The sequence below is a fragment of the Gossypium hirsutum genome, chromosome A13, assembly GCF_007990345.1.
Source record: "Gossypium hirsutum isolate 1008001.06 chromosome A13, Gossypium_hirsutum_v2.1, whole genome shotgun sequence".
NCBI classification, from domain to species: Eukaryota; Viridiplantae; Streptophyta; class Magnoliopsida; order Malvales; family Malvaceae; genus Gossypium; species Gossypium hirsutum.
In genome coordinates, this window is record NC_053436.1 from 166406 (window position 1) to 194126 (window position 27721).

General features: G+C 31.4%; 3 protein-coding genes across 8 annotated transcripts; 1 reads left to right on the forward strand and 2 right to left on the reverse strand.

The window, feature by feature from the left end:
* Nucleotides 1–5: 5 nt before the first annotated feature.
* On the reverse strand, nucleotides 6–4935 carry LOC121212135 (CO(2)-response secreted protease). Its single transcript, XM_041084359.1, has 8 exons — nucleotides 4649–4935; nucleotides 4486–4568; nucleotides 4306–4403; nucleotides 3877–4041; nucleotides 1048–1159; nucleotides 421–958; nucleotides 237–337; nucleotides 6–157 (listed from the first exon to the last, which is right to left on the reverse strand). The coding sequence occupies exons 1-8, from the start codon at nucleotides 4826–4828 to the stop codon at nucleotides 109–111; spliced, it is 1326 nt and encodes a 441-aa protein (XP_040940293.1). The 5' UTR covers nucleotides 4829–4935; the 3' UTR covers nucleotides 6–108.
* Nucleotides 4936–6940: 2005 nt separating this feature from the next.
* On the reverse strand, nucleotides 6941–15360 carry LOC121212136 (transcription factor TGAL1). Of its 6 annotated transcripts, none has more exons than XM_041084361.1 (11): nucleotides 15123–15360; nucleotides 14726–14892; nucleotides 13350–13420; nucleotides 13059–13202; nucleotides 12785–12859; nucleotides 12613–12672; nucleotides 11952–12029; nucleotides 11783–11834; nucleotides 10021–10292; nucleotides 8186–8437; nucleotides 6941–7570 (listed from the first exon to the last, which is right to left on the reverse strand). In XM_041084361.1, the coding sequence occupies exons 4-11, from the start codon at nucleotides 13119–13121 to the stop codon at nucleotides 7424–7426; spliced, it is 999 nt and encodes a 332-aa protein (XP_040940295.1). In that variant the 5' UTR covers nucleotides 13122–13202; nucleotides 13350–13420; nucleotides 14726–14892; nucleotides 15123–15360; the 3' UTR covers nucleotides 6941–7423. The 6 variants fall into 6 exon arrangements, with proteins under 6 accessions (XP_040940295.1, XP_040940297.1, XP_040940299.1 ...); XM_041084363.1 differs by having other exon boundaries at nucleotides 13059–13194; nucleotides 14726–14900; nucleotides 15123–15354; XM_041084365.1 differs by having other exon boundaries at nucleotides 14726–14814; nucleotides 15123–15353.
* Nucleotides 15361–17277: 1917 nt separating this feature from the next.
* On the forward strand, nucleotides 17278–25143 carry LOC107935553 (origin of replication complex subunit 4). Its single transcript, XM_041084366.1, has 16 exons — nucleotides 17278–17674; nucleotides 17808–17898; nucleotides 17997–18053; nucleotides 18623–18670; nucleotides 20235–20285; nucleotides 20361–20404; nucleotides 20484–20547; nucleotides 20723–20809; nucleotides 21047–21138; nucleotides 21228–21309; nucleotides 22166–22251; nucleotides 22359–22468; nucleotides 23595–23687; nucleotides 24285–24349; nucleotides 24454–24597; nucleotides 24748–25143. The coding sequence occupies exons 1-16, from the start codon at nucleotides 17553–17555 to the stop codon at nucleotides 24775–24777; spliced, it is 1266 nt and encodes a 421-aa protein (XP_040940300.1). The 5' UTR covers nucleotides 17278–17552; the 3' UTR covers nucleotides 24778–25143.
* Nucleotides 25144–27721: the final 2578 nt, after the last annotated feature.

A 27721-nucleotide genomic window follows, 5' to 3' on the forward strand; every position in this document is an offset into this window, starting at 1 on the left:
TGCACTTTTATCTTTCATTGATCAAAATCAATCCTTTAGCTTTGGCATCTTCGGCTACGAGTTTCTTGATTGTCCTCGACACGACAGGGAAACCGTCGAAACAAACAATTATCTTCCCTTTACCTTTTCCGGATCTAATGATCCAGGATAGCAACTCCTGCAATGTAACACAAAGCAAAATTTCATTGCAACAATGGCTACCAATCAAACATATTAACTCAAACAATGTTTTTTACCTTGCTTCTGGTATTGGACTGTACTTAGCAGCAATGTCCTTTCCATATGCAAGTGGATATGTCTCGGTTCGAGTGAGGTTCGAAAAATTAATGGCAGACCCCTTTCAGCACAACATAATCAAAATCAAAATGTTTTCTATATATATATACACACACACACACACACACACATGAAGCGTCTTACTTGAAAGATTCTTCCATTTCCTAAAAGCACCTTCGACTGAAAATCCCTATCAATATTAGAAGCTGCCACAGTGAAAATCCATGGTGCTGCATTTATAACAGTGAAAGGATCAGGTCCTTCATTGCCACCTGAACAGACCACCATGACCCCCATTTGTTCTGCATGAAATGCTCCAATGGCAATAGGATCTTTCAAGAAGTCAGATTGGAGGAAAGCACTCGTTCCGATAGAAATGGAGATGATATCGACATCATCTTTAACGGCATCGTCGATTGCCTTTAATATGGTGGAACCGGGACAACCGTCTTCGGAACATGCCTTATAGGCTGCAATCCTAAAAAGGGGTGAACCACCCCTAGCAGTACCTTGAGCCAAGCCATGGTAACTAGCGTTGGCTACTAAGGCACCAGCTGCAATAGAAGCAGTGTGAGTTCCATGGCCAACAGTGTCCCTTGGAGATTTGTCAACTCTCATTTGTGTTGTGTTGTTTCCATTAGATGCATGCATTACACTGTAGTATCTTGCTCCTATCAACTTCCTAGAATCACAAGATATATATATAAATCGTCAACAATAATTTCAAAGCTTTTATTTTATCAAATAAATATGTATGTATGTATGTATGACCTGTTACAATCAGACTTTTTGAAGTCTGGTCCCTCCATGCAAACTCCTTTCCATCTTTTAGGTATTTCTCCCATTCCTTCATCTTTGAAACTTGGAGACTCGGCCCAAATTCCTGAAATAAAATCAATTTTAATAATAAACCCAAACCTGTGTATTCAAATAATTTTATGTGCGCGAGGATTGCTACTATATTTTCAATTATCTATGAAATTATAAAAGTGTAAAACTAGTTTATTTTATTTTATTTTTCATATATATATATTTGAACTTCGACATGTATTTTGCATAATCCTTTAGTTATCTTTGAAGACCTAATCTATACTATATATAATGTCTTTGATTAAATTAATGACACATGTTAATCAAGTTTCAAAGTATATAATATGAAAATCATCAACTTTGAATCCAAAACATCTTAATATTTAATATTTCAATTTTCCCTTTCAATACCAAAATTATGTTTAATTTTTATGTCAATTTTTTATAAATTTATTACATAAAATATTCACCCACGTAATCAGAGCCAGAGTCCAAGGTTTCCAATTGTTGAGGGATTTCCGTCTCTTTCAAAAGAAATCTTCAAAGTATTTATTCTTACGAAGCTGATAAACCCTTCAACACGTTTGATATTTGTCTCAAATTAGGGTTTTGTCTCTGAACTTTGTCAAGAATCATGGATGGTTCAAGGAGTGAGAACCCTTTGTCAAATCGAGCCATGCGTGACTTACAGTCACTTACCAAAAAAGGGTAGCTATTTACCATTTTTAGGGTTTGAACCCAAACCCTAAATGATATACAGGGACATTTAAGCTACCCCTTTATTAATAATTAATTGTGCATTCAACAAGGCACTTCATCTTTTAAATCTCAACGAAATTAAAAAATAAAACCTCATAAATCAAACAAACATAGGAAGATAATTCCAAAAATGTGGAGATAAAAGATCTCACTCTTTCTTATATTATTACTTTTTGGCCATACATGTAAAATCCTATAGATAAAGATCTGTAATAAGGGATTGCCCTCCACTTTGTGGTTTGTTGATTTGAGTTTATAACACACCGTGTAAAAGTGATTATCACATCAACCCTTTTAAACCCTAAATAAAGTGCTAAATTTAGTGAAAATGCTTTATTTTCCAATGCATTCCAAACAAATAATGAACCCCTCAAAAAAACTACGATTAAGGGAATATTTTTAGGGATTCTTTTGCTCAATCATGGCCATTACTTTTAGAAATGGTAGTTTAAGTAAAGTTTTTTGTTTTACTCTATTTAGGTGACTTAATTAAAATTTAAAAATGGGTGGGGGAAGAAAAAGTTTACCAAATTATTAAAATCCCATTTACTCATGTAAATCTCTATCCTTTAATTCCTAATCTAATCAGTTTATATCAATTAGAATAGTGATCTAAATTAAGGGATTGTTTTTGGTATAAATAAATAAATAAATAAATTTTAAAGGTTTATTTGGATAAAAGTTAAAGGTTGCAAATTAAAATTTAATGAGTTCATTTTAGTGTAATAAAAGTATAAATTTTAAATTTTAAAATGCGATAGTCGAAATCAGATGTGTTAATAAGAGGGAGTTGGGATATTTATATAAAATACACATCTTTAAAGTAAGCTCGGTTTATTTTCTACAAGGTATTTTTAAATTTGGAATAATCTTGGCCATCAAAATTTAGGAGAAATAAAATAAGTTAAATGTTTAATTTGTATTAGATTTTATAAGTATTTAAGTTTATTTTTTACTTAATTAATATTTAGATACTATTTATACTTAAATATTACAAGTATTAAACTTTATTTTTATCAAATTAAAATTTAGATATTACTCTGAAATAGTTTACTAAATTAAACTAAAAATGTTACTAAATTTATCATTAATTTTTTATGAATCCTGTAAAAGAAGTCAATTTGTTTTTAAAAAACAATTTTGAAAATTTTTGGACGGCCCAAACATAAATTTTTCCTTTTTTAAAACACTAATTAATTAAGTCTATTAACTTTAATGACATGACATGTCAACAATTAATTAAAATTTTAAAATATAAAATTCTGAAAAAATATAAAAAATTATTTTTAATAATAAAAATTATAATAAATTTTATAATATTTAAAATTTTTAAATATATGTAATTAATTGTTGATGTGACCTACACATGGATTGTCATGTTAATAAAGTTGACAAACATTAACTTTTATTTATTTATTTTGAGGTGTTTTGACAAACAATCCTAGTAGTTTAAGGGCTAAAAATTAAATGAATAGCTAAAATAATTTTTTTATAAAATTAGAGGGCCGAACAAATTATTATACATATTTAATCAATAAGTGTAGTTTATTGGTAAAAGCACCTCTATGGCCCCTCTCAATTTTGATATTGAGAAAATTGGTCCATTTCAAAAAAATTATAGCAATTCAATCCCTATCAATTTTGAAAGTGAACAACTGAGTACAATTAAGTATGACGTTAATATTTTCCATCAATTATACATAATTTTAACATAATAACTAAAAATTTCAGAAATTTAATATCTCTAAATTAAAGTAGAATTAAATTTTAAAATTTAAAAAAAAAATACACAAAACTTTCATAAATTTAAACCAATAATAATCAAATATGATGAAGATTAACTAAAGTGGGGAATTATTAGTGTTCAATAAAGTATGAGAAAGAATAAATGCAATCTCCATGTATTGATTAGTGTGTGTGTGTTTTTCCTTTCTGTAAATTGCCTCACATGCTTGTAAAGTTTCAATCAAAATTTTCATTTTAAAAGTTTCATTATGTCTAATATAAATAAAAAAAGAAAAGTGAAGGTACCTGTATCGATCATGCCAATAATGACATCATAACTAGATTTATGAGGCTGCAGATATGATCCACGATTTAACTTAGGGTTTGAGTTGTCGTCTAAGAAATCCCACGATCGTGTTGTATGTAATTGAAGAATTGAATCGGGAAAAACCGATACCACCCCATCTCTTCCTGTTTTCACATTTACATTATTTATCTACTTTTTTTATGAAAATCACAATTATAAACATATATGCGATCAACTATAACGTAAAATACAAAGCATAAATAAATGGTGAGATTGGTGGTATAGGCATCTCCAAATTTGAAGAAGAAACAAAATAGTAGAACTAAATAAGGACAAAAGGTAAAACACAGCAAGCCAGACAAGTGACAGGCTGACAGCTATATACATATATATATTAGAAAAGGTAAAGGCTAAAAGGGGGGACTCACCAGACAACTCAGAAGCTTCATCATCAGTAAGCATTGCAGAGAATCCTCTCAATGCATGATTATAATGATTTGTAATTGAAATCCTTTCTCTTTCCTCCCTACCCGAAAAAGTAACCAAAAATATTTCAGTAGATGAATGAATGAATGAACGGTCATGAGTGATTGATCATGTAATGAAACCTTGGAATTACTGTGGACAGTAATTGCAGGTGATCTGATTCTGCAGTTTCACCAGCTGAGCTTCCCATGTATACAACATAATGCTACAAACACAGCACCCACAACTATCAAATATGCCATTAGATGTATACACATTTCAGTTCAGAGACAGAACATAACATACCTTTGGGGTTTGGATTGATGTAGCTGAAGAGATAATGAGAAAAAAAGACAAGAGTTGCAGCAGACAAGACATTATGGTAATGGTGTTGGTTGTGGATTTTGCAAGGATGAATTCAGTGTACATATAGGGACTGTGTGAGAGCTTTTTGGCACATGGAAACTTGAGCTGTGAGGAAAGCATCTTTGATATTATTCTTATGTGGGATTGTTTTTTTACACAACTGTTTGCTTGTTCCAATTAAACTAAATAAATGAAGAGTAAGAAAATTAAATTTAAAACTAACGGTGCTGAGTTATAAGGTCATAATAAGTGCTTGAAATAATGAAACAACTACTAAGTTTCGTTTGGTTTCCAAGAAAATCTGGCGAAACATTCTTTCTCTTCTTCTTTCGACAAATAACAAGAATTTTCCCTGCCATTTGGGAACTCTGCGCTGCTTCCAATCATATCCCTTTATGGTGGACAAGTCAATAGGATTTCCTATCCACACAAGACAAGGGGTCTAGATAAAATTAAAATATGTTGGGAGGCCTACAAAGGATTAAATTGAACTTTTTAGATTTAAGAGGAACTAAAAGAGCAGTTAGACCAAATGACCGAATAGGGCAAGACCCTCACCCTCCATTTTGCCCTTAGATACAGATATATGTATGATACATGTACATTTATTTTTATCTAAATTTTTCTCTCTGTCTATGCATTTATCAGCATGTGCATGTGAGCAAGAACAAAAATATATTAATTTATGTTTCATCATTTTTAGGGGATAAAACATATTTTTTTATTCTTAGGGTAAAAGTACAATTTTACTACATATTAACATATAATTTTATTACTTATAAAAGAATTAAATGGCAATTGTTCCATTTTGGGAAGATAGACTACTTAAACTAAATATCAAATTCAATTAAATTTCAAATTTTAACATAATAAATATACCAACACTAGAATTTGACCTAAATTTCCTATTACATTGAATTAAACAAATCAAAGGGTTCCAATAAAAGGAAATGGCAAAAATGAAAAGCACCTATTTGATTGCCTTTTTAAAGCACACTTCATATATGTGGATGTCGGTGAATGAAATTTTGGGCTTCCATAGGAAAATAAATAACTTTAAAAAATAGAGGAATCAAATGGCCTTAAAATACAAGCAATCCAGTCTAGAAATGTTGGGTAGAAGCCTAAAGGAAAGAAATATGAGATGTAAAGTATTCATTATTTTCCATATGGAGAAAAATCCACAAGGTTAAAATATAAAAAAGTACTTGTATTTGATTCATTGATTAAGAGTGATCATCTTATATTTATTTCGTGAGATTGAATCGCAGAAATTACCTGCTAGTAGTGTGAGAACCATAATTTATTCTTAACAGTGGTTTGTGAGCTATACACAAAAATATTAAATTCAAGCGAATCTGATAGGTGCCACTGTCAGAATGAAAAAGTCATTTGTCTAAACTTCCTTCAATAACATAACTGGCTAAGGAAACATGACCTCTTTACCTTTGTGGTGCGACCACTTGTGAAATCGTTGGAAACAGGAACAACAACACTTGCTAGACTCTTTGTATCCATATTAACAAGAGCACCAATGGTAATACAGCAGATGCTGCCGTACGGAATTAAGACAGCAAATTCTACCTTGTTTGCAAAAGTTTTAAAACTACCTTAAAGAACCGTGCTAAAAGATCTTCAAATCTTGCAAGCTAGTGAACAAAGAAAGGCAACGAGCTAACATCATTCTCGATAACACGAAGGGGACTTCTACAACCTCCTCAATGGCAATCGTTAATGAGATTTTTATTAAAAGATCTCGAAACAAAATTATAAAATTAGAGAATATCCAAACACAAGAAAGATATCTTCGTAAACAAAATCAACAGCTAATCTTAACAAGCACCACATGAATCCAAACAAATAAAAATAAAACACCTACTGAACCAGATCCAGTGTCGCTCTTTCGCCTTCTTCCACTCTCATTAACTGCAAAAATCTTTTTTGCAATCACATACAATCTTGCAAGATGTCAGACGCACTTCATAATTTTTCGTTCAATAAGAATTACTTTGAGTGTTCCCACAATTAATTTACTCATGGAAGCGATCACTATAACCAACTTATTGATTAAAAAGAGAAAACTTATTATCAAAGATCAATTTAAAATCAAAATCAAAATCAAACTTATTATCATTGTCACATCGATTTACTTAATTTTAATTTATTTTACTGCGATTTTGATTCCTTTGGGCTTAATTTCTCTTTTATTTGTGTACAGGTCGACACACGTCGTGAGATAAACAGCTATGATTATTATAATGCAAGGAATAGTATGATCAATTACATTACAACAATGGAAGGGTTTAACCTTTATACAAGCAAAAGCAAAAGACTGTAAGATCAAACACCCAAAAAGTAACTATTTTCATCCTGCTTTTTGATCTACAAATTGAAATCTGTATCCTATGTTTACATATTTATATCATTTCCCTATCTTCCTTTCTTAATTCTAAAATCAAAGCCATCAAATTATGGGGCTAAAGTTTACAACAGAAGCAATCAGCATTTCAGCATGCCCGCATTTGTTCCGTCCATACAAAGAAAATCTACACACAATAGAAGCGACCTCACCTGTATCCTGAATGAATGTCCGACTCGAAAGTGGAAGAACAACAGCAGCATTCTACCCTACAATCATTGCATTTGCATTGCTCCAAGGACAATAATATAATTTGATTAAATGACAGTCAATTGGCTTGAAGAGGACCAGATTTCTCACTCCCGGGGCCGAGCCAGCCAAAGAGAACTGAGAGCTCGAAGCCGAGAAAAATAATCATTTATGGCAAGAAGAGCCCGAGCTGATTGCCTAGTTGTCAAAATTCGATGCATTTGTTGCAGTGTTTGTTGACGCAGATTATCAGCCTGATATGGTAAAAAAGAGAACAAATTATTAACCTAGCAATTAACCTGGAAAAATCAATTGACAAGAATATAAAACTAAACCAAATATATGGATTTTACAAAATTTCATACACAAAAAAAAATGCATACGACATGGTTCCCAAATTTTTACAAGCTGTAAAATTCGGATGCATCATACCATCTTCAATGATCCAGAAACAAAGAAGATTAAATGAAGTATTCTTCACATTAACTTCCTTTTTATTTTAACTACTCTCGAGACTAAAAGGTCATACCCAAAACACAATGCTTCTGTTATAAGCAGGGTCTGGAGAAGGTATCAACACAAGGCCTTCCCCAGTTGAGACTGTCATAATAAAATGACACATAACATAACCAAACACCTAAATTAATAATGTTGTGACAAGGTATCAACACATGAAAACTGTTTCCTACTGTTTAAAACAAGAACCAAGAAAAGGATCAAGAATGTCATGTGCGAGTTGAGAATACCCTTCTTTTTCTATCCCCTCCTTTTTCCCACAACACAGAATCAAATCACATAACGCTAAAAGAGATTAAAAAAAAACACACACATTGGAAACATAGTCAATATTGGACACAAAATGTAAGTACCTGAAGAAGGAACCCTTCAAGAGTTCCTAGCTTTCCCATGGCCATGGCCATTTGACCCATATAGTTTGCCACATTCCCAGATGATCCAGAAGGGGCAGAAGGTGAACCATTGGCCAAAGTCTCAGCCAAAGATTGTTGCAATGCTTCCATCCCTTGTGACAAAGAATCTTCAGCCTGTTGTGATGACTGCTGCAACTTTTGGATTCCCATAAACTGTTGCTCAGTTAGAGGCTCCAATTGATTTGAAAGAAGCTGCGCCAACATCCATTACGTTTAAGAAATGGTCAATAAACCAGAAAGAGAAGAAAAGATGAATGCATCAGAATGTCCCTCAGAACAAAGAAGGAAACAATCTATTACATGCAATCACAATACCATGAAGGTGTATCTAATATAACAAACATGCGATGTTTTAGGCAATTGTATTGCTTCTATTTGAAGAATATAAAAATCACATATCTACAAACTTAGATTAGAGAAGTCAATAGAGCACGCAACATAGCTTCCAATAAATAAATAAATAAAAAGCCAGCATAGGTCATCAAGATATAAAACAATGTAAAGAACACCATGGTTATCAGAACCGCACCAGATAATACCAGTTCAAGGCTTCAGACCATGGGTCAAAGGTTCATCAGTGGATCGTTTGAGTCAATTGCTGGTTAACAGAAATAGTTTCAAGTATTATGAATAATTATAAAAAAAAAAAAACACCGATGAGGAAAAGATGATAACATATTGAGAATGTATTTTAACAACTTATAAGATGAGAGCTAGAAAGTTTCATAAAACCCAAAAATGGTGGTCATGCTGCAAAATACTGGAAAGGTAGTCCATGATACAGACAGCCCGAAAACAAACTTCAGAATTTGATCTTAACTGAGGACATAATGTCCAAACAGGCATAAAACCAAGTTTCAAAGCTAGGAAAAGTCAATGGGCAGAAAATGCTCCTAAAGCGCAAAGCGCATTCAAAAGAATCATCACACTTTTAAGGGTATCACATTTCCGGGGACATTTTGCTTCAGGGCTTTGATTGTTCTTTTGCATGGGAAAGGATCACCCTGAGCTTTATAACAAGTTTCGAGGAAGCAGAGCGAGAATGGTAGAATAGAAAAAAGCAACAATCAATACTTTACATATTTCCCTTCTGTGTTGTTTGGTTGATGCTTTTTTTTTTGGCAAAAAAGAAAATGAAATTCATTTAGAAGTGAATAGAGAATCAAAGACAAAGAAAAATACATATATGAACAGAACAGAACAGAACCTTAGTATATAACAAAAAAACTTGTTTAATATTCAAGTTGAAGAACCACCAAGTTAGAAATAAACTAGACGCATCCAATAATATGATACCAAAAATATGATGATTTGATGTTATATTATTAGATGGGTACATGGTTGATGTGTTAAGATGAGCCTACCTAATCTATCCACTTAGCAGGCAGGGAAACTGATACTTCGTAATAAGAAAAAATAAATTTAAAAATTGCATTTGGGAAGAGAAAAAGAAAGCTGGATTTGATAATTTTTACATAAAGACATGCATCTTATATTTTATAATTTTTAAAATAGTTTGATTTGAATTTTTGTCACAATCTCATGACTAAGTTGGTATCACTTTCTTTGTGATACAAAGCTTTGTCGAAATTCTATCAATATATAGATTTTTTTTTCAATTCCTATGAACTGTTTTCACTAGTATTATTAGCATAGATCTAGCTTCAACAAAGTTAAGACATGTAAATTTTGATAGACCCTCATGAGACACTCAAATATTGAAACCTCATATGTAACATGAAAACAGTCCTCAGTATCAGAAGACTGGAGCTCACCTTAAGAAGCTCAGATGAACGGAAGCCTCCAATCCACAGAAAACACCGCTCTGCTGGTGTTTTCCACATTCCTGATAAGATATGGAAAACATCAGCTTTTGCCGCAGTGCCTTTCAGCCTGAAAATGTCATCAAAATGCGTTGTAACACTGTCCACAATAATGCGAAGTTCTGCATCACCAGCATGTGAATTGACTGCAGTCCTCAACTCATTTATCTTCCGATTGTGCTCCTCTAGCCACCGTGCATATTCAACGTCAAATGCCAGTGCACCTGTACACCAGCAGTCCATGAAGATCAGAGATCAAAAACTTGAGAATAAAAAAGCTTTAAATTTTTAAGTCTTGTTTTAAAGGAGAAAAAGAAGGAAGAGAAGAAAAACACTAATTAAATAAACTCACTACCATTAGCAAATAGAGTAAACGCAGAGCGATAAAGTACAAAAGTATTGAAGGCAAAATTATTTTTTCCTAGAAAAAGTTTCAACAATCAATTTATTTCTGGATAAGGCAAAACAATGACAACTAATGTTGTCAGGGGCGTTACACGCAGTCAAGGCACAAACTCCTCTCTATAGCCTGAGGTGCAAAAAAATGCCCGCCTAAGTGATATAAAGGTGCTTGCATATAAATAAATATGTGTAAAATGTACGTGAAAAATTATGTAAAACATGATAGATAATAACTAGTTAAGATAAATTTCAATATAGTTCATTTATAAATTGAAATCATTGTTCAAGTCTAATAATTAATGAAAAGAATTACAATAGAAAGAAAAAAATCAAAAATAGAGAAAGAGAAAGAATTAAAAGAAGAACAAATGGTAGAATAGATTGAGAAAAAGTAAAAACATGTTCTTTACTTGGTAGTGTAACTAGTGTTTGTAACTGGTTTGAAGGAGGTTGAAGTTTTGAGTTTTGCTAATTTAACAAAGTTTTAACACAATAAACTTGACCACTAGTAGGTTTATAAGTAATAAAATATAAAATTATGGTATTTTGAGTGTTAAAAAAAAAAGAAACTTAAAATTTAAAAGTCGGCTTCAGGAAATAAAGTTATTAATGTTAAATCCAAAAAAATAAAAAGTTAAAAGTAGACTTCAGCGGGTATTTAGGTTTTAAAGAAAAAAAGTTAGAAAATAGTTGAGCTAGCTTTTTTGCCGCCTAGGGTTGAAGCCCAATGCACAAAAAAGCGCACTAGGGCGAGTGCCCAATAAAAATAGCCTCGCATGAGAAGGTTGAAGGTGAAATCTTGACTTCTCACTGGGCATTAACGCCTAGACAGGCACCTTAATAACTGACAACACCAAATTTTATCATTGAACAAAATCCAATAAGCCAAAAAAAAAAAAAAAAACCATTCAATAATATTAGACATTATTTGCCATGAAAACCAAAGGAAAAAAGCAAATAAACAAATTCTTCAACAGAACCAAACCAGAAAAGCAATGAATCACAAATGCATACAAGGAAGCTTATTGTGCCAAGCAATAGCATCCAGGCATACATAACAATGTTCTAAAAAGTGAAGGAACCCTCTGAACCTTGAATTAAATACTCAGGTATAGGCACCTGACACAAGCAGAAACAGGTCCTTCTTTTCCATGTTCACGGAACAAAACTTATCATACCTAGTACATATTATTCACTCATGTAATGTAATAGCTACTGTAACGAAGCACATTTTAACCAACTTGCAATATAAGGAACTTGCATTCCAAGAACCATGACAGTATACGGTAGGAAAGGCTAACAAAGCTTATACCATTTCCACTCATTGAATGAGATTGATCTCCTGAGCTTGAAATGAATATCCCCTATAGTGAAAGTAGTGAAAAGAAGATATGTAAGGCATAATAGACAGCATTTGCAGCCTGAAATTTTCAATTGCAAATGATACATCATAAAACCTATAAGATTAACATGTAGCAGACCTGCTGACGAGCTCGCTGTAGCTCTTGCTCAAGTTGAGTCAGTTTCAGTCGGCTACTCTCCAATTGCTGCACATATGCCTAGATTTTGAATGAAGGAAAAGGGTTAAGAAACAGGGAATACAATAATAAAATTGGTAAACTGAGCTCAATAGATGCAAAACAAAAAAGCACACGTAGTTTTGCACTTTTCTCCTCTGTTTCTGGTCAGATACCGCTGCTTCTACATTTTTTGGGGGTAAGTTTTTCCTTGCATTTCAAGGGTCAAACTTCCATATCCATGAACATTGAATATTCACCACACAGGCACTTCAAAGAAAATGCAAGATCAGATCAAGATCGTTACTTCATATTTCCAACCAATAAACTCCCCTAGGGAAATTAGCCTTTTTGTGGACACAATAGTGTTATTCCAACTCTTTTTTTTTTATGGGAGTTTTTCCAATTCTTATAATGTCTTAAGCAGGACAATCAATCAGCCTTAGAGATGTGACATAAATGTGTAATTGCTACAAGGTGTTACAAGGGATTTTACAAGTTATCCCTAAATTTATAATAAGACACCAAAATACTGCACCTTAATAGATGATTGCAACTTAGAATTTAATAAATGCCTGCCTATGCAAACATTGATAAAGTGTAAATGATTAAACCAAGTCAGAACCTTTTTCCTTAACCGGCTTTTTCTTGCAGCCTCACGATTTTGAGCAAGCCTACGCAATGTCTGTAGAAGGGAAAATAATAAGATTATCAATATGACGGTATACGGATAAAACTGTTTTAACAATTTAATATTCTCGTTACCCAATCTAAACACAAAAAAGAGGGAACCTGACCTTCTGATCTGTTTTATCTTTTGATCTATCGCTAGAATCAGAAGCCACAATAGCATTCATTTGACCTCTTCCAAACTGCACAAAATATAGAATTCACAATCACTATTAGCCAGTAGGCATATTCACCAGGACAACATATTTGTCTACATATGATTTTTTTTTCTTTTTTATTTCTCAGAGAGAAAAAGTAAAGTTTTGGAATCAATTAGATGAAATGAAAACTAAAACCCAAAGAACCAGAGGTTTAAACACTAGCATGAACAAGAGGCATTACCCTTTGATTCTTCTCATCAGTGTCATCTGTTGAAGTATCAGTCCTGGGGCTGGCATCTGCCATACTGGAACCTCCCAATTCTCCTGACCAGCTAATTAGATACAAGATTTGGCAGGATCTTTTTGTAGTGTTTAGCCTGTGACCCTAAAACAGCGGCAGAAATATTACAATCTGTGTACGCAAGTGTCTTACACACAAATATACACAATGGGAGAGATAACTCTAAGGGGCTAAATTTAGTTTGAGAGCTTGAAGTATAAACACAATTTCTTATAGGAGATAAATAACTACCTTGCTTAAAGCACCAAACTGGGCATCAGCTACTGCTTCGGAACTTGACTTTATGTGATTAAATAGATTATCTAAAGGAAAAAATGATCAAAAATAGATATCATGATAAGATCCCTCATGAAAAGGCAAGGAAAAAAAAAATTCTAAATCAGCAAACCATTTCAATTACATAACAAGAAAAATGAACAATGCAATATGATGCCAGGTTCAGTAGTAAAAAGAAAAAAAAGAAGAAGCAATAACACACTGCCAAAGAAAAATGAACAATACAGAATAAGAATCATTTTCCAGAACTCACCTTTAGGTTTATGCTTTTTTGCAATTATATTTATAGACAAGTACATCATTGAGTTGAAATAAGAGAACATAAAAGAAAAGAAAACCATTTATTCCAGATAGTGCATTGAAAAAGGTGCAGAGGACATGGTCCAGCACTAATTACAACCTACATCCTCAAGCAATAAAGAGTTGAGGAACAGTAGAATATCATTCACCAACCCATGTTACTCATAACAGAAGGTGGTTTCAATGTCAATGCACCCATGCTACATTATAAACAAAATAAAATACAACACATTCTCTTCATAAGTAGTATTAAAATGCATAATGCAATTTCATTTCCCATGACATGAAAAATGAAATGCATTGAGTTATTCATCACTAGAAAGTTAAAGACCATTGCATTCTTTGCATAAGATCGATAGCATCCTCAATGCAAAATCCAAGAGATTGCCTAAGGGTTCTAAAGTTTGAAATTCTAGAAGAGCAAATGGTGTTTGCCTCTTTACCACTGAAATCCATAAGTCATCAAAACCATTTATTCTAATTTGAAGCAATATGTTTCAAAAAGTAAAGCACAATGCCCGTGACCCAGCGAAGAAGAAAAAGCTAAATAGGAACATTTCATGATGTGTAACAGGAGATGACTAACATTTCGACATTCTTAGACAGCCTCTATTTATCAGTAAAATATGCCCGACATCCCAGATCTGTAATCATACTTGGCCAACCTCATGGCCAGTTAACATGTTTTAAGTAATACTATTCTTTTCCCAGAAATGCAAAAGTCAAATTAGCAACAAAGAATACAACATAACGCTAATAAACTCCCGGACTCAACCCTCTTAGGAATACTAACGTTACCCTATACTACACTTACATCCATGAATTATACGCAGCCACCAAATTTTCAATGCAAACTACTTAGTTATATACCTATGATAAACAATTCTAACTTCTATCAATAACCAAAGAGATTAAGAGGTAGCCAACACAAAACTCATATAAGAGAAGTTAATCATCGATAACTATTACAAAACAGTTAATAGAAACCTCATAAACAGTTTAGAATCAAAATAAAAGTAAAAAAGAAATACCTGGGATTGGAAAAGGATACAAAAGGAACGTAGCTCGAGCAAAGCTGCTACAAAATTCTTCTCATTTTTGCACACCAAAATTCACCGTTCTACTGCCATCAATAATCACGAACCATTAATCATCATCCAAGACCGCTTTTTTATTCTCTTTACAAACAAATTCCCACCTGCGCGACTTCAATTACTTCTAACAAGTCAACCAAAATATCACGATAACTCAAGATAACCTAACCCCCAAAATGAAATCAACAAACTACACTAAATTCAAACTTCCCAAAATTAAACACACACAATCTTAACCTTTTACCCGTACAATTTTGCAGAGAAAAAACAAACCTAAACGCAAACCAAATAGCAAAATAATCGAATTTTGACAAAAAAAAAGAATTAAGCTGACCTTGCCTTGGCTCTAAGCTGGAATTCAAAGCACCAAGGATTACATATAGATAGAAGTACTAAGTAACCAGTTCAGCTTAAGGGGAAATTCTTAAAAGAAAAACAGTAACTTTTGAGGAACTAAGCAAAGAAAAGGAAAGGGGGAATAATAAAAGAAAAAGAAGAAAGACAACAAAGAAAAAAATGGAATAATGAGAAAGGGGGTCGCAGCCTGAAAGAGCGGAGGAACGGAATGAGTTAGGGTTTTTAAGACATGGAATGTGTAGTAATAGATTCTCAAACGACGTCGTGTACATAAGGAATATAAGAATAAAGGTGACCAAATAAACAGAACCTAAAAATCCGTCCGTTAAAAAAAAATTCGACCAGTTTTTATTTTAAGAAGAAAAAAGAAAAGCTAAAGTACTAAAACCTTCGAGAATAATTCGAAAATTAATTCGGCTCTTAGTTAAAAAATGCACTAAATTAATCTTTTAATTTAAAAATAACATTTAATTGGGCTTTCTAATTTGTCATTTTTAAAATATTGACGTATCGTTAAATATCGATTTAATATGACGATTAATTAATGGTTGTTGCAGAAAAATATTAACATGAAAAGTTTAATTGATTTTTTTATATTTTACAAGGATTTAATTAATTTTTAATTATTTTAAGAGGACTTAATTGACTTTTAAAATTATATAAAATTTTTTAAAAATAATAAAAATTTATAAAAAGAGTTGTAATTTAATTTTTAATTGTTTTTAATAACTTGTATATATTTCATAATTTTTTGAATTTTTTATAATATTTTAATAATTGTTAAAACTTTTTAATAAAAATTATTTTTTTCACACATGCTATCTCGCATAATTCCGTAAATCATCACCATTCTCCTTAAACCATCAAATACTAACTTCATTATTTATCAGACTCTTCACTAAACGCTCCATCCAAATCTAATTATCATCACACTTCAAGATCCCCGTTAAAATTTAATCCAAACTTTCGAAATAAAATAATAAAAAAATATTATTTTCTTATATATTTTTTTAAACTTTTACAACTTCTTATACCCTCAATAAAATTTTATATTTTTTATTAATTTGTATCATTTTAATTATTTTTATATAATTATCTACCATTTCTAATGTTTTTAATAATATTTATTTAATATTTTCATTATTTCATAACATATTAATAATATTTTGTAATGTTTAATAATTTTAGTAGTTTTTTAAATTTTTATGATATTTGATGATATTTAATATTTTAATAGTTTTATAAAAACTTTTCAAAACTTTTATAATATTTTAATAATTTTTGGCTAAAATTTTTATAATAATTTTAATTTTAATATTTTTTTCATTTTAGTTATTTTATATAGTTTTCTATATTTATAAAACATGGTTAGAAATTTATAATTTATTGAGAATTTTTAAATAATCCCTAAAAATCAATTAAGTCATCCTAAAATTTAAAAAAAAAAGAAAAAGAATAAGAAGTAAGGCAAACATAAAAGAAAAAAAAAGTTAAGTATTTGTCTCTAAAATCCTTTAAGGTATTCAAATTATGTATAACTACATAATGTTTTAATCGAGAAATTAATGATAATAACCATTTGGACTAATTAATAACATTACAAAACTATAGGAACCAAATTAAATTAAAAATTAAAGTGACGCAATTAAATCTTTAATTTAGACATAATAAAAAGACTAAAACTGAAATTTAACTCTTCTCTAAAGCTTTTAGGGTATTCAAACTATATATGACCATCTAATATTTTAACAGTAAAGGTAACGAGATTTGGACTAATTAATAATATTATAAAAATATAGAGACTAGTTTATATTAAAAATTAAGGTATATAAATTAAATATCAAATTTAAGTATATTAAAGTGATCAGAGGTGAAATTTAACATTTTTTAAAATGAAAAAAATGAAAGTTTAGTTGAGAAAATCACGTGTCTGGAAAATTAATAATTAAATTATGTTAAAAATTAAATTATATAGATTAAATATTAAATTTAAGGTGACGAAGCTACATGTCACGAGAAAGAACCCTCGTATATACTCGTACATAAGTGATTGAAATATAAGGATTAAATCTTAAATTTAAGAAATTAACCATTTTATAAGATTATTATTCTATTACACCGTAAATTGGACCTGTCTTTGCAAGTTGGAGGAGCCCAAGACACGATTTTGGAGTAGTGGCGGGAAATCCATTCTTCTTCCCCCTTTTGGCTTCTCTTTCCCTCGCCCAAACTCATCTTGTCTCACTATCTCTCAGACAGGACCCTCGCCGTCGCTGTTGGTTCCAAACGGCCTTTGTCTCTCATTTTCCCCTTAATTTACTCCTTTTTTTAGGAGTTATTCGTAATTATACATATCTTTGCTCCACGGTGGTTTCTCTCAATCTCAACCTACAAAGAAAAAAAACCAATGGGAAGAGAAAAAGAGAAAGAAAAGCCGTCTGAGAAAGCTCTAAATCTCCTTAGATCTCGTCTCTCTGACCCTAATTTCATCTTTCGACCCCTCTCCGATTCTCCTGACAGTAACTACAGGTCTGCTTTTTTTTTTCCCTATAATTTTATCCATCTTCCACTCACTTAAAATGAACATAATAAACGACTTTTTCTTATTCCTAAATAAATGTGTATATTTCTCCCCTTAAATTCCTTTTGTTCTCTTTCGCAGCAAGTTGAAGTTTATAATTTCCACTTCAGTTACGGAAGCATGCAATAATTCGATTCTGCTTCTTGGTCCTCATGGGTCAGGGAAAGTCGCGGTATACCACCATCTTTGATTAAACTCCTTTTTATTTATTTTTTCTTTCATTCTTCTAAACGAACAATTTTCTTTTTGTATTTTTTTCCGCGTTGTTAGGTTTTGGAACTTGTTCTCAGCGATCTTCTTCAGCAATATCCTGAAGCAATATCAGTGGTATGGCTACGCTTCTTAATTTCTTGCTTTATTTTATTTTCTTCAGTATTACGGAAGATTGTTCCTGAGGCTGTAGTAGTGGAGAAAAAAGATAATAAGGTAAAAGTTTAATTGATCTAGTTTCTTTGGAAACGAGGAAATGAATTTTAAAGTTTTTATTTTGATGAAATTATGTTTTGGATATTCATTGGAATGCATTCTAAGGTAAATTTGTTTATTTTCTGGAACTAATCCCTTCATTCATGTTTTTAGGGGATGTGATGAGAGAGGATTTTTTGTTAGGTAGACTAGGAATCTTTGGATCACTTCAATAACTGCAAGTCTTCTCATTTACTGGTGCCTTGACCATATGCATCATACTAGTATTTTCATTTCCATGAGCATAAACAAACTGTATGGATCAAATCAACTATGCTTGTATGTATGATTGTGTGATTATATGTAGAAGTCCCAGCTCAGTTTATTCTTGTTTGCAGTGCCTTAAACTGCAAAGCCACAATGCTTCAAAATACATACATATACGCATATTATGCGTTCTCATCTTATATTGTCTTCGACTATTGATGCAGATTAGACTGAATGGCCTTCTGCATAGTGATGACAATTGTGCACTTAAGGTGGATATCTCACAACTTTCCTACTCCTACATTATACTTTGTTGTACTGAATTACATGATCATGAATTATCAACTCCCTAATTTTTCTCATTATGCATGTTAAACCTGTGATACTGTGTATGGTCTTATCTCATGCTAAACTTGATTCATGCAGAAAGTATGCTTTCATATAACTAAATTGCTAGTTGAGTAAAGTGTATCCTTTATGCATAAAACAGATAAAATTGCACCTGCAATTCCCCAAGTTTTGGTTGCATTTCATGTTGATTCAGTAGTTCAAAAAGTCACTTATTAACTTCCATCCTTATAATGAAGAGGCTCTTCAGTCTGTGTTGTTGGCCTCTGGTCAAAAAGAACAAAGGGAGATTGAAGAGAAGAAAAGAAAAAGGAAAGAGCAGGAAAAATGGGAGAAATTATTATTATTATTTCTTGAAATTAATTAAACTGCAGTATTAGAAGATTGTTATCCAAATTTTTATTAATATACATATTTTCTGAAAAAGTAAAATTAATATAATCTTAAAATTTTTCTTTATTCCTTTTTTTATTATAAAATATAGTTTAGGTTCTCTTTAAATATTGAATTTTAAAAAGATAAATTTATTTCTTTGTCTGTTAAGAGGAATATTAGCTGATGAGGGAAGGGGTTGTTTAATTTTGAAACTAGGCCTACATGGCTCATTAGTGGTTTTGGTGGCCACCATTTCAAGTAGTGGTTGTAAAATAAATATTTTCAACATAGCAATTCTTATGCTATTTTTCAATGCTGTCGGCAGTTGGAACTTGAAATTAGTGGTTGGTTTATAGAAGAATTGTTAGAGGGAAGTTTAATTGTAATGCTAGAACTATATGTACTAACATTTGACCCTTTGAACTCTTGGAACTGGTATGATATGTTTCCCAAAGTTTGGGGACTACAGGTGCAATCACTGATACATACATTTTTTATACAGTGCAAAGGTGTTTCCCACAGTTAAAACTGGGTAGTTTTTTGCACAAAATTATCAGACCTGAGATATTCTTACAACTCTTCTATATTAATAGGGGAATTTCTTGAAAAATAGATGGATCCTTGATTGTTACTTCCTGAGGCAACAATGAGAAGTTAGTACATTGAATGATTAGCAAGTTTGTGGATAAGCAATATCACTATGCACTTAATTTTAAAAGTTTCTCTAATGGAAAATATGTAGGTCTAGACCATAAATAAATCATTAACACATTGAAGAAATCTGAATGGAATTTATCCAATGACGATTGGTGAGCAGCTCAACAAGTTATGGGCATATAGTAACTGCACTGAATTGAAAAAAATACTAGGTCTGGTCTTGTGCTAGTTAGCTAGATGATATTACTAGCCGAGCTTATCTGTTTTTTCTCTATTATCTGCATATGCAACTTGTCACTTGTTAATAATAGTACCTAACGTATTTTTTGTTCAACCATCAGTTTTCTTCCAAGGCTTTTACTTCCAAGGCTTTTACTAAGTCATGCAATTAAATTAGTTTGTCTTAAAACTTTCATGATACTATCTTTTATTTGTCAATGGTTATTTGTCTTTCAGGAAATTGCTCGACAGTTATGCATGGAACATCAACTTTTGTTCTCGAAAGTGGTACTGTGTATATCTATTTGAGGTCAATGTCATTTCTAACTAAAATTTATATTGATTATGAAATGATTTCTGTAGGCATCATTTGATGACAACTCCCAGTTCATGATAGCAATGTTAAGGTGAGGGCGTTTGATTTGCCTTTTCTTGAAACAAAATCTATTCCAATTATCTTTAAACTGATAGTGTCTATCATTACAGGGAATGTGGATTAGCACATAAAACGATTATTTTTGTGCTTGATGAATTTGATTTTTTTGCTCAGGTTAGGATCTTCTATTATTCTATATAATAATGCGAAATGTAAAAGCTCCTTTTTTTTCAGGGTGTGGACCATAGATAACATATTAATAATTTTATTTTGGGAAAAAAAATTTAGGTTTTAAAATTTTCAATCAAGCAATTAAACAGAATTTCTTTGTCTAATTGTTTTTTTGTAGGGAAAACAAAGATTACTTTATAGCTTGCTAGATGCAATGCAGTCCGTGAATTCACAAGCTGTTGTCATTGGTGTGAGCTGTCGACTGGTGTGTTTAAAGTTTTTTATTTTTTGAATTTTTATTGTTTACAGCATTTATGGTTTGTCTTTCATTGTTTCATTTTGCTGAGTTTTGTATAAAATTCTTTTACTTGCTGAAAGATGAAAACTAACTAGAGAATTGATGCTTAGCTTCTGTCTATAGATTAGTTTATAAAGATGCAGTTTGCTTAATAATAATTTATTTACTTCCTTAAGCCCTAAAATGTTAGTCCATGCCATATAGGATGTTGACCAGCTTCTTGAAAAAAGAGTGAGATCTCGTTTTTCACACAGAAAGCTGCTATTTCTTTCTCCCTCTAAAGAAGATACAGAAAGGTGATTTTTCTTTTGTCTAACCATGGAGATCATTGTGTCTTATGCTCAAGAAAGAGCTACATTAGATGATGCCTAATTTGGCCTTGCAGATTCATGGAGCACATTTTGTCCTTGCCGATGGATTCAAGCCTTCCCCACAACTACGCTGCTGAATTTAATGGAAGGCTAAAAGTATCCTTTCCCTGAAACTTTCTTTTGATTGGATAATTGATAATGGTATAGTACAGAAGGGGGTGGGTGAGAAGGGGGGGTCATGACTGAACAGATTTCCAATGATTTTCAGAACCTGTTTTGAAAAGTTTGAAGTGGCTGTTAGATTATGTTTTTAATGACTTTCCAAATTCCCTCATTTTAAGAACAAATTGAATCTTAATTATAATATACTCATGGTTTGTTCTTATGAAATTCTGAATATAGAAGTTACATTCTCTAAATTTAGTAATGAATGCTTATATTGGAATGGCCTTATAGTATACAGATTAGAGAGTTAATTTATAGTTGGAAACAAGTATATGTTGTGCAAACAAATTATTTTACTTTTTCCAATAAATAAATCACAGTTTGACCTGAATTGATCCAATTCATCATTTTTCCCCTTTCTCCCTCCGATATGCTGTAGCTTTCTCATATCTGTCTTTCCATAAACTAAACAAGATTATGTTCCAGTTAGTCATCAATAACAATAAAACACTACAGCCTGATAGATTTTATTGTCTTTGTTATATTTTATATCTAGAAAACAGTAAAACAAGTAGGGATAAGGTTGAATATATATGACCTTTAGGTGCAGAACCTTTGAATTTAGGCTTCCCTTTGTTATATATATAAATAAAAGCATACATTAAATATTTATGCATGCTCCTAAGGTGCTTTACAATTTTGGATACATAATTTGTAAAGATTAATTAATTTTAACTATATGTTGATACTTAAATGTTTATGCACCTAAGATTACACATATTTTACTTGTATATTTCCAAGGATCTGTTCTTCCAGACTGAGTGATGAATTCCTTGACATCTTACAGAAAATTTTATCAGATGAGAGATTCAAAGAACTGATTGATACCTATTTGAGTTTCAATTTCACAATTGGTCATCTGGTTAGGTTTCTGTAAGTGTTGCTTCTTGCATCTGGAAATACAGGCTTTTATATAAACATAAGCTACTAGAATTACAATGTTTTATGATAAGCTAATATGAATGTTGAATTGATTCTAGATTTCAAGCTGTTTCTTATATGGATTTGAATGCTGGGTTCCTTTCACTTGGGAACCTCAAAACTGCACTTTCCAGCAACCAGAGGCAGCTAAAGTTGGAAAGCATAAGAGGTACGAGGACTTAAATATGCTTTCCTCTCTATTTGGTACTGTATTTCATTTTTTTTTTTTTTGCATATAGGAATATTTAATAACTCCTGCTTGAGAGTAGCACGCTTTTCATAAGGTCAAATTGTCTCAAATTTGTTTCTTAATAGTAAAGCTAATCTGGTATAAAATTTAGTTTTTCTCCAACTTTTTCATGTGAATAATCTACTGAAACTTGTAATCAAGTACAATGGACAATGACTACCTTGTAAGACTTTTGTTGGATTTGTGAAAAGTTAAAGCAAACTGTCATCTGTCGCAAGCTTCATCTCAGACTTCCTGGTCATTTTTTTTTCATGCTGAAATTCCCAACTTTTAGATTGTTGTTTCTCGGGTTTTTATGTTTAGATGTTCAAAGAGAACATTATCTTGTAAAAAATAATCATCTGAAATCCTTCAAATGGCTTCAACTTCCATTGGGCATTTTGTGTCACGTTGATGATTTTTGGTGGAGTATTGTTGCAATGCTTTAGTATTTCATTAATTAATCTTAGTTAGCTAACTCTTTGAAAGTCTTACATCATTGTATAGAGTATTGATGGTTTTGAACAGATAATTGGTGCAAACTGATATAAGTATTATTAAAATACATGGGGCATCTTTAAATGTAGTTGACAATTTAAATTTCTAACATTTGACATGTTAGAGTTGTGTGCCCCAAAGTCATGTTAAAAATAAAATATGAGTGGCAAGATAGGGGGATTTGTGGCATTACTTCTATTAGATGTTGATTAGAATAAGGTTTTTTAAACCTATGAATAGACGCAGTTTGTACTCCTCTTGTATCATTCGAATTCGACATAGTGAATTTTCTTCTCCTCTGCCTGTGGTTCTTCCTGAAAGTGTTTCCACGTAAAAATAAGTGTGTTCTATTTTTCTCTCTTTTCTTTGCGATACATTGCCATTATGGACGTTCTATTTTCACATGACACAAGTAAGATCTGAAGCAATTTTAAAAGCAATGCCATATCGCCGTGCAGTTTTAGTTGCAAAATCAGGGTAAGATAAAGCATGACAAGTAGATGAGTTCCATCTTTGATTTATTTAATTTTATTAGAAACATAACAATCTTTGAAATTGTGTAAAGCAGATTGCTCTGTATTGGAACTCTATATGATGGTATGCATGAAAAGGTTGGAAGTTAAGGAGCAGACCTCTTATAACTTCTATTCTGTTATGACAGGTTCATTTCACTACCTTCATTGTTATTACTATTATTTTTTTGGTAAAAGGACCTCTTCAGTTCCTCTCAATTTTGAAATTGAGCAAATTGGTCCCTCTAAAAAAAAATCAAAGCAATTTAATCCTTGTTAATTTCGAAAGTGAGGAACTAAGAACAATCACGATAATGTTTTTCATCAATTGTACATGAATTTGATTGGTATAATAACAAATATAGCTCTCAATGTTTATACATTCTGTCAATTTGGTCCTAGTTTAACAAATTTATCCCGCAACATTTGTGTAAATGTTGAGGCTGAATTTGTTGAAAATTTCAGAATTAAGGCCAAAATGACAATATATAAAAATTGAAAACTAAATTTGTTATTATACCAATCAAAATGATGTACATTGATGGAAGACACTGATGCCGTGATTAATAGTCCTTAATTGCTTTTTTTTGAAATTGAAAGGGATTAAATTGCTCCAATTTTTTCGAGAGGGACTAATTTGCTCAATTTTGAAATTGAGAGGGACTGGAGAGGTCTTTTTACTTTAATTTTTTTTAAAAATACTACCATTAAGGTATTATTTACTTGCACATTTTCCATTATGTCAGAATACAAGAGCATACATGATTCATTCCAAACTTCTGACTACTACGCAGCAAATGTTTGTTTACGGGTGTGTATAATTCTCTTAAACAAGCTTCTAAGTGGAAAAGTTGGTATTCTTAACACTTAATCTCATGCAATGCATTTGATGGCATTCCACTCTAATTTTTGCAGGCATTTGAACACCTTCTACAATGTCAATTGATTAGTTTTATAGACAACAAAGGGCACAATCAATCTGTTGAATTTCGTCCTGTAAAGCTTCTAATTTCATCAGCTGAACTACATCAGGGGCTGAAGTCATACCAGCAGTGTCCTGTAAGTTACTATCATCATAATTTCTTTTTGACATGCATAAGCTTTCGAAAACATTTATTACATAAACTGGATCACATGTGCCTTAGAATACATTGAGAATTCATCTTCGGTTTCAAAGTCAGTGATCTCGGTGCTTTGATTGCTTTGTAGGCCATCCTTCTCAAATTAATGGATCGATAAAGTATTAAAGTAATATGGTCCAGAGAACCGTTGGATGCCTGCCCCATATGTATTGCCAAACGAAATCTAGAATGGTCGGTTACTATGCTGCATTTGCACGGGTCAGTTCCACCTTTTCTTTATATGCCATCTCTGTTAACGACTATTGTAGTGGTTCATGCTTGCTTACCTTTGATAAATGGTTTTAATGGGTTTGAGTTGGGATTTGTGTTAACCAGAGAATGAATGCACTTGTATTTGTCATCCTAAAATAAGAAATCGAATTAGGCTGTGCTTGGTAGGATAGAGAAAAAGAGATTTGTAAATGCACCGGTTATATTTCAGAATTATTTTTCTATCAAATTATTATTATTTTTACGAAGCAAATCTTTAATGTTCTGTTATTTTGTAGTTTCCTCTAAAATACCTGAAAAACTTGGTCTCAGAATCTCAAAGCTAGGTAATCTCAAGTGGATACTTGATTCCATTTTCCAATGTAATTTAAAAGGTTGGAAACAAGTTAGAATTTGTTAGGCCCAAAATTGTTTGGGTAGTTGAAGTGGTCAAGTCAATGGTTATTGATGGGATCGGTTTGGGTGATTCAAAGCAAATAAACTGTTACAAAATTTAAAAATAGTATTAAAAAATATACGAAATTTAATTCAATTGATTTGTATCGATTTGTAGATAAATTAATTTTACACCTCATTGGACCCGTGTCTTGACCGATTATCATTTCAACTGATCCAATTGATCGATTTTGTTTGGTCAATACTAATTCAGCTTTGCTTTGACTGTTTCAAAACTCTTTTTGGTAGTCGAAATCTAGTGCTAAGCAAACTGTTTTTTTTTATACAATAAACTTGTGTTAATTGAGCTGTGTAATGTCAAAAGATTTTTGTTATGTCAATTTCGAATTCAATCCCTCCACATTCTACATCCTTTAACAAGAAAAATTTAACAAGAAAAATGTTATAGCAAAGTTCTTTTCGAAAGCATATTTTGAACAATATTATAAATTTTGCAATAGCAACTATGGTAATTGAAGATATTAATAATTGAGACTTTAGAAACATAAACAAAAAAAGAGAGAAGAAATTAGGGTTTTTAAAAAAAACAACAATGTTAACTTTTTAGACTTCAAATTTGATTTGGTTGGAGACTCAAAACCCAAACAACATTAATAACTGAATCAAAGATTTGCTTCACATCCACAAGAATGAAATTAAGGTAAGTCATGAGTGGGTTAACAATGGAAGCAAACTCCAAAATGTTGTTTGATTGATAGTGTTGTGGTGTGTGGTGAAAGGTGTGAAGGACCTTGCAATTATGTTCACAGAGATGATGGTATTATGGTGTTGTAGTTTGGTTTTCTTGTTTAGGCATTTGTATCAACCTATGCTATATATTTCAATAAGCATGTTATTGCTGCCCTTCACTTTTCCCAAATGCTCTATTTACCTGTGTAAATTTCTGTTTGAGGTTGTGCCTACACTTGACCTAAATACCTTTTCACATATTCTTAGTTTTTTCTCCTAACAACTTCTAGTCTTTTAATATATCAAAATAGTGGAGTAGGTAATTATGGACGAACCACTATAAATAATTGTGTCAACCTTTTTTTCTTACTCTTTTGAAATATCAATTCACCCTTAATATTGTCCGACCTATTTTGTTATTTGTTTATAATTTTTTTCTAAAATATTATTGATAATTTTTATGATAATTAATATATATTTTAGGATTTAAAGTATGTAGTTCTATTATTACAATTTTTACTATCAAATATAAATTACAAAATTTCTATGTAATTATATTTTATCAATCGAACACAAGAACTAAAATTCTTTTTACTTCCAAGGAAATATAATTATTGCCTTAACAATAAACTTTCATTCAATTATTTTATGAGGTACAAACAAATCCCATGTAATTTATATTAACAAAGAAATGGATTCCGTCAACCTTTGAATTGAAATTAGGATTTTAAAAAAGGAAAATATACATTTTGGTATTGAAATTTAGTTTCAAAGTTTAATTTAATACCTAAACTTTTTTCAACCCAATTAGGTACTGAAACTTAACTTTTTTGTTCAAATTAGTACCTAAACTTAGTTTTATAGTTCAAATTGGTTCAAATAAATCATTTATAATAAGTAATAATTTCGACAAAAAGACCAATTTCAAGTACCAATTTGAACTAAAAAGTCGAGTTCAGTTATTTAATTGGATTAAAATAAGCTTTAGGTATTAATTTAAATCTTAAAACCAAGTTCAAGTGTCTAATTGTACAAAAATATCAAGAAATTAAGTACCAAAAAATGTATATTTAAAAGAGTACAGGGATTATTGGCACAAAACCAAATAAAAGAAACTTGTTCTTCGATTTTGAAGGTAAGAAGAGGAGGAGGAATATATGTATTTTATAAAATTCGGTAGAACTATTTTTTAAAGTAACTCTAAAAATAATAAAACTTGTTTTTTTTTTTCATTTTCATTAGTCCTTCCAAAAGTCAGAGAGATGAAGAAGTCACCTTTTTAATCACACAAAGGAGAAAATTACAGTCCTCACTTACCTTCATTAGACAGGTTGGAAATCATAGACAAAGTGTTATCAATTAATGGACATTACTACTATAATAATGGCTCGGTCCGAGTGTAAGAGAAATCAAACTCATTACAATACAAGACATTCCACAAATAGTTGTAAGTGGGTGATCGTATCCTCATCTTTTTAATCTTGTAATATTTCCAACCAAATACAAGGATTGTCACACTCAATAATCATCTTCTTGTAGCCATCCCATCTACCCCATAATTCTGCTTGCTTCACTCAGCATATACCCAAGTTTTGTTTGTAACCTGTCAACCATTCAATAGAAAGTTGGTTGAATTGCACTTGGAACAACAGAAATAAAGACCCATGCATGTTAAATTAGTAGTGACTTTCAATATTTAGCCTTAA

Excerpts from the sequence above, each read along its gene's own strand:
- LOC121212135 (XM_041084359.1), bottom strand. The coding sequence starts at position 4,828 with ATGCTTTCCTCACAGCTCAAGTTTCCATGTGCCAAAAAGCTCTCACAC. Across the intron at positions 4,042-4,305 it reads TGAAGCTTCTGAGTTGTCTG|GAAGAGATGGGGTGGTATCG; the intron begins GTGAGTCCCCCC and ends ATGTGAAAACAG. Across the intron at positions 959-1,047 it reads AAAAAGTCTGATTGTAACAG|GAAGTTGATAGGAGCAAGAT; the intron begins GTCATACATACA and ends TTGTGATTCTAG.
- LOC121212136 (XM_041084361.1), bottom strand. The coding sequence starts at position 13,121 with ATGGCAGATGCCAGCCCCAGGACTGATACTTCAACAGATGACACTGAT. Across the intron at positions 12,860-13,058 it reads CTGATGAGAAGAATCAAAGG|TTTGGAAGAGGTCAAATGAA; the intron begins GTAATGCCTCTT and ends TATTTTGTGCAG. Across the intron at positions 11,835-11,951 it reads TACAGCGAGCTCGTCAGCAG|GGGATATTCATTTCAAGCTC; the intron begins GTCTGCTACATG and ends CTTTCACTATAG.
- LOC107935553 (XM_041084366.1), top strand. The coding sequence starts at position 17,553 with ATGGGAAGAGAAAAAGAGAAAGAAAAGCCGTCTGAGAAAGCTCTAAAT. Across the intron at positions 17,899-17,996 it reads ATGGGTCAGGGAAAGTCGCG|GTTTTGGAACTTGTTCTCAG; the intron begins GTATACCACCAT and ends CCGCGTTGTTAG. Across the intron at positions 20,548-20,722 it reads AATTTGATTTTTTTGCTCAG|GGAAAACAAAGATTACTTTA; the intron begins GTTAGGATCTTC and ends GTTTTTTTGTAG.